The sequence below is a fragment of the Tachysurus vachellii genome, chromosome 5 (assembly GCF_030014155.1).
Source record: "Tachysurus vachellii isolate PV-2020 chromosome 5, HZAU_Pvac_v1, whole genome shotgun sequence".
Taxonomy (NCBI): Eukaryota; Metazoa; Chordata; class Actinopteri; order Siluriformes; family Bagridae; genus Tachysurus; species Tachysurus vachellii.
Window position 1 is genome coordinate 30,391,560 of NC_083464.1, and position 6,311 is coordinate 30,397,870.

General features: G+C 39.9%; 1 protein-coding gene across 2 annotated transcripts in view; it reads right to left on the minus strand.

Moving 5' to 3' along the window:
- asb10 (ankyrin repeat and SOCS box containing 10) overlaps positions 1–6,311 on the minus strand; it is an 8,390-nt gene continuing 2,079 nt past the window's right edge. The window contains exons 1-5 of one of the 2 annotated variants that reach the window (XM_060869369.1): positions 6,056–6,311; positions 4,020–4,287; positions 2,916–3,420; positions 1,411–1,524; positions 1–1,068 (exon numbers count right to left, since the gene is read on the minus strand). The exon at positions 6,056–6,311 is cut by the window's right edge and continues 49 nt beyond it. In XM_060869369.1, the coding sequence (XP_060725352.1) occupies positions 883–1,068; positions 1,411–1,524; positions 2,916–3,420; positions 4,020–4,287; positions 6,056–6,287 (1,305 nt within the window). In that variant the 5' untranslated portion in view covers positions 6,288–6,311 and the 3' untranslated portion in view covers positions 1–882. The remainder of the gene's footprint in view (positions 1,069–1,410; positions 1,525–2,915; positions 3,421–4,019; positions 4,288–6,055) is intronic. The other variant, XM_060869368.1, reaches the window with a different exon arrangement.

Consider the following 6,311-nt stretch of genomic DNA (forward strand, 5'->3'; position numbering starts at 1 on the left):
ATTCGGAAAACTTTTATTTATATGTCAATAACAGTGTGCAAATAAATTCATTTCTTAAATACTTCGTATTGTCTTTCTAAATAGAGATGTGATAGCCCTAAATTCACGGCGCCCCCTTGTGGTCTAAAAGATAACCGCAAGGTCGTCGACATTAATAATCAGCTCGTCAGTGAAAATTAATCTATCTAAAATTAATCTATCCATGAAAAAGCATCCAAAACGGTAAATAAATCTACTTTGTCATAAAATAATACTTTAATTACACAGCATAACACCTTATTTTAACATGAGTAAAACAGCGAATGGAAAAGGAAATGATTGTTAGCATCTATAAAAGCTAATTCCCCATCATCATCATTATCATCATCATCATCATCATCATCATCAGTCTTTTAAACGCTGAAAATAAATAAAACACTTCTCAAACATTGTTTGCTACATAGATAGACAAATTCATTTAAAATATATGCACAGCGCTGAATGATATTCGGGTCTCATTTAAGGCAATTTACATTTATTCATTTGACGTGTTTTTATTCTGGCTTAACCCTTGTGATAACCCTTGTGTTTTTATATAAGTAGACAAGGTTGGAAATGTTTTATTTTATTGACCAAAGAGAACAAAAAGCAGATTACCTTCTGCACCATTTCCCCTTAAATGAATCTGAAATTTTGTGTCTGTGTAGATTTCAGCTGTAGCACCGTAGCAGTGTAATTATTGGCACCTCTGTCGGTGTGCACAGAGAATAACAAAGTTCAAAAACGACATGCCGACATACTGTCATCATCATTATACAGTTTTACACAGGATTAATTGACATCCATGTACTTTTCACTTGATGCCTGTCAAGCTTGATAGTACACGTCTGATTCAGCAGACAGTTAGTGAACATAATCTCGAAACCCCAGCATCAAGTAGTCCTTCAGAAATGTGGGCAGGTCTAATTTGGGCACCACTTTGTGCACACGGCCTTCTAGATAGGTGCGTAAGCTGTGGCGAGCCAGATGCTGCAAGGAGCGAGGAGTATTGGCCAGGGCAAACACAGACTCGTAAAAGTCCCGATGTTTCTGTCGAGAGAGCAACAAAGTTGAACATTTTTTACTCAAATATCCTGACTGACGTAGAAGGGCAATTACTTTATAAATAAATCCTGTCTCATTTTAGAGCAACAAAATAATAATTTCTATAGAAACGATTCAGAATCGAGAACTCAAGAGAGCAAAAGGCCGACTGCCATGAGCTTTCATTCCAAATCTGTCGAATGTTAGCTTGCTAGTAGCTACATACGTACAGATACGTATAAGTATATTAAAAACGCAATTGAACTTTGTTACTGCTGACCTCTTGAATTTGACTAATGTTCTATCTCAGCCATAGAACATAACTGCAGGTCATTAACATCCTCCTACCTGAAACACCTCTGGAGGAACAGCTTCCACCCAGTTATCATTGACTTTGAGATGGCTGTATGCATTCAGCAACACTTCTATTGTACGTGGTGACATACAGCAATACTTCAGGACCTGGAATTAACACAAACACACATATTACCATATTATTCATAACCACCATCCAGATCAAACATCAGCAGGCCTGCTGTTATAGGAAACTAAACAATGACAGGGTGGTGTAAAGTGGAGATTTTCCTGCTACCAAAAAGTTGATTATTTTCTAATAACAGTGTTTATTCCAGTTGAAGAAGAATGGTGGCATAGAAGCCTTTATTATCACCACATGTACATTACAGCACAGTGGAATTCTTTTCTTCACATACCACAACTGAGGAGGTTGGGGTCAGAGTTCAGGGGCAGAGCAGGGAGGGTTGAGGGCCATGCTCAAGGGCCCAACAGTGGCAGCCTGGCTGTGCTGGGCTTTGAACCCCGATCCTCCGATCAACAACCCAGAGCCTTAACCAGTTGAGCCACCACTGCCCCATTATGCCATGCTATGCCATGTTATGCCATGTTATGCCATCTTATGCCATGTTGTCCAATGCATTTTTGCAAACTAAATTAAATGATAGCCTTCTGACCGATCAGGGTTATGAGTTAAACAGCCGTGTTGGATAAAAGCAAATAAAATATAAATAGGTCACATTTTACACTCTTAAGCTGTGACACATGCATCGGGTGTGTTGTGCATCGGGTGTGTAGTGCATCTGTTAGGACAGTCTAGTCATTTCTTGAAACAGCTAAGACCGAATTGGGAAAACAGAAACTGCTCCTTAATCAAGGTAACAATGACAGTTTCCACCTGGAGCGATATCCCCACCTGCTCGGAAAAAGGCCAGAGGTCGGCGGTGGTAGTTGTGAGGGAGTGCGCTGCAGAATAATTAAGCACTTGGCTTGATGAACAGATTGGGCCCCTCTCTGGGGGATTGTCGAGAACTTCTGCAATTAGTGCTAATTAATCTCCTATTAACATTTGCCTCATTAAGAATCAGGCAATTTATCCGGGACAAGTGGGATTCACTGGATGTACAGTACTAAGCGCTTTCTACTATCGGCACAGTGTTTAAAAAGAGAACTAACAATTCCAATGGAACTTGATATAATATTTGATCTCTGATGTTGCATTTATATATTTACACATCAATTACTTTTACCTGACATTTGCCCCACCCCTCACCCACCACCCACCTCTAAGCTCTTTCAAAGCAACAGGAGGTACCCACAAGATCCCGGTCAATGAAGGTTCTAACTAGCATTGAGTTCTGTAGGGTCCAGGAATCGCCCTGTGACTTAATGAAACCAAAACTGACTTTTGCTAGAGTGTGAGAATGAGGAAAGTGTAACGATTTAAAGAATAAATAAGTACAGTTCATGACTGCTTAGGTATTAGGTCAGCTGTTAAGATTGCAACCGGAATAGGACGAAAAATGGCTTGGGGTTGAAAACAATGTACCCACACTGACCTTTGGCAGAGATCCCGGCCACACCCTGATTGATCCGTAGTTGAGCAGTTCTTGCACAATCCGCTCGGGTTCATGCTCCAACTTATAGGCCACCATTTTTAGGATATTATGCAGGGGTGCCTCACCTCCATAGTCCATGTCATTGACGGAGGCACCGTGTCGCAGAAGTAGCTCCACTGTCCCGGGGTTGGCGTTCTTGCATGCCATGTGCAGAGGACTGTGTTTGTCAGCGTCACCCGTGCTAACATCTGCCCCGGCCTCCACCAGCCGCTTGCACACTTTGGCATAGCGCTCTAGAGCAGCGTGCTCATGCGGCTGTGAACATGCAGTGTTCAGGGGTGTTTGTCCTTCATCATTTTGCCCCTCCATTGCTGCACCGTGACGCAGGTACAGATCCACATGGTCCAGAAGACCGTGCCGTGCAGCTACATGCAGCGGCATGTCATTTTCGTCTAAGCTGCGGCCGTTTATGGCTGCGCCATACTGGATGACCTGCTTGGCACACCTGGAAAATGTATGGCAATGATAGAACGCAAAGATATCTCATCTTTCTTTCTTTCATTCATTCTTTCTTTCTTTCTTTCCTCCTTGTGTGTTTTAAAGTCATTTTTTCATTTTCCTTGACCCCTTTTCTTATTTTTATTTCTTTTTATTGATTCTTTCTTTCCATTCATTCTTTTTCTATAATCTACACTTTTCTTTCTTTCTTTCTTTCTTTCTTTCTTTCTTTCTTTCTTTCTATTTACTGTGTTAAGTTTATTAGTCTTTAGTTTTTTCTTTAATTATTTTTTTAATCACTTGACAGAAGCATTTCTTTCTTTCTTTCTTTCTTTCTTTCTTTCTTTCTTTCTTTCTTTCTTTCTTTCATGTTCATTTGACACTTTTTGCTTCATTTCTTACATTTTCCTTTCTTTCTTTTCTTAAACACTTGGAGATCATTAAAGAAAACATCTTCCTTTGCTAATGACAGAAACCATCTGATGAGTCATACTACATTACCTATGGTATGACCAATATTGACCTTCCTACAGTTCCTCAGATAATACAGTGACTAATTGTGTAAGATTTCAAAATAATGGCAGCCAGCGACGCATTATCACTTACTCCAGTGACTCGGGCTCGGTGCAGAGGTGCAGGGGCATCAGTCCGTCCTCGTTGACGGCGTTGGCATTGGCACCGTACTGCAGCAGCAGTTTAACGCAGTCTGCCTGGCACTCCTGGCATGCTTCGTGCAGTGCAGTGGTGCCCACAGGGGCAAAATCTACACTAGCCCCTCTCAGGAGGAGATGCCTCAGGCAATCGGTGAAGCCTCTGCCCGCTGTGATGTGCAGAGGAGTGGTCAGCTCCTGCTCGTAGGTCAGAGACCACAGTCCTGAAGAAGAAAAAGCCAACACGAGATGTTTCATCAGTCGTCTGAATGTTTGTGGAGTTATGTTAGAAAAACGTGTCTCCTAATAAGCCAGGAAATGAATTTAGTAGAACGTGAGAAAGAAAACACTGCATGTTGTGTGTTATCGGAAAATAATCAACCCCCTGCTGCTGAGATAAGTCCCAAAGGGTTCCATTCCTCTGAGACCACAGCAGTGTTCCAATGATTACAGATTTATTTAGTAAATAATGATGTGATACTTTTGGTTTGTATCTAGTTACATTTAATGCTGGATAACGTCGCTGAAAAAAATGCTGGATAACGTCGCTGAAAAAAAAAAATTATTTATTTATTTTTTTGACATTTCTTTTTTTGCACATCTATCTATCTATCTATCTATCTATCTATCTATCTATCTATCTATCTATCTATCTATCTATCTATCTTTGTCTGTCTGTGTGTTTCAAATTCTTTTTATTAAAAAATATTTCTTTCTTTCTTTCCTTCTTTCTTTCCTTCTCTCTTTCTTTCTTTTCTTCCTTGACACTATCTATCTATCTATCTATCTATCTATCTTTGTATATTTGTTTCAAATTCTTTTTATTAAAAAATATTTCTTTCTTTCTTTCCTTCTTTCTTTCTTTCTTTCTTTCTTTCTTTCTTGACACTTTCTTGACATCTATCTATCTATCTATCTATCTATCTATCTATCTATCTATCTATCTGTCTATCTGTCTGTCTGTCTGTCTGTCTATCTATCTGTCTATCTATTTATCTTTGTCTATTTGTTTCAGATTATTTTTATTAAAAAATCTTTCTTTCTTTCTTTCTTTCTTTCTTTCTTGACACTTTCTTGACATCTATCTATCTATCTATCTATCTATCTATCTATCTATCTATCTATCTATCTATCTATCTATCTGTCTGTCTGTCTATCTATCTATCTATCTATCTATCTATCTATCTATCTATCTATCTGTCTATCTGTCTGTCTGTCTGTTTATCTATCTATCTATCTATCTATCTATCTATCTATCTATCTATCTATCTATCTATCTCGATAGACATAACATCCGCTTGTTGTAACCTTCTGGGACTCAACAAAGGCTCCTCTGAACACAAGGACTGTTACATTAGGCAACCTGCTGAACTTTGTAGGACCAAATCTGGCAGCACTCCTGGGGATCAGGTCTTTCTCTTCAGTACATGGGGTGAGTGATGCTGTTAAACCAGAGTGCAGAGTATTGTATAAGCCATCGTTAAAGGCAGTGGAGAATCTTTCATGACATCATCATCCTGAGATTATCCCTGAATGTCCGTTTTGCACTGAAAGAGAGAGAGTATTCCATGCTTTTCTGAAATGTTGTAGACTGTCGTTTTAATGAATCTTTTTCTTCGAAGTTTATATTTTTGGCAATAGATATGTGCGGGAAAACCTGTATGTGTGTCAACTACTGAACTTTCTACTAGGTCGAGCAAAACTAGTCATCTACATTAGTAGAAGGAACAAGATGGAACAAAGAGCCTAAAAAGCAAAATCTTCTGTGCTGGTGGAAATCCTACTGACACTGGAGACTCCTACCCTGAATGCTAACATCAATGTGTTCTTGGTGGAAAACGATCGGTTTCTTGTGCACATGTTGAGTAGCAGCATGTTAATGATTTATACACTAAACAGAAATAAACACGTGTTTCTACATGCAGTTTCTGACCCATGCATCAACACCTGCTGACCAATCAGAACGGAGCATTCAGTGGCGCCGTGACATACTCAACCCTCTGTAGTTGAACCTGAAGTTCTTCCACTCCTCGATGTCACTGGTGTCATAAATGGCGTCTATAAGGTGTGCATACTCAGGATCGTCGATGATGCTAATCACAGTGATTTCATCGCCGACCAGAAGAGCGTTCCAGAACCGGAGAACCCATCCTGACACGTGCGCGGTCGCGATCACGTCGTTGCGGTATTTCTTCTGTTTCTTGAACTTAATCTTCGGCCCCATGATCTCCAGCGAAGCAGTTCGTCT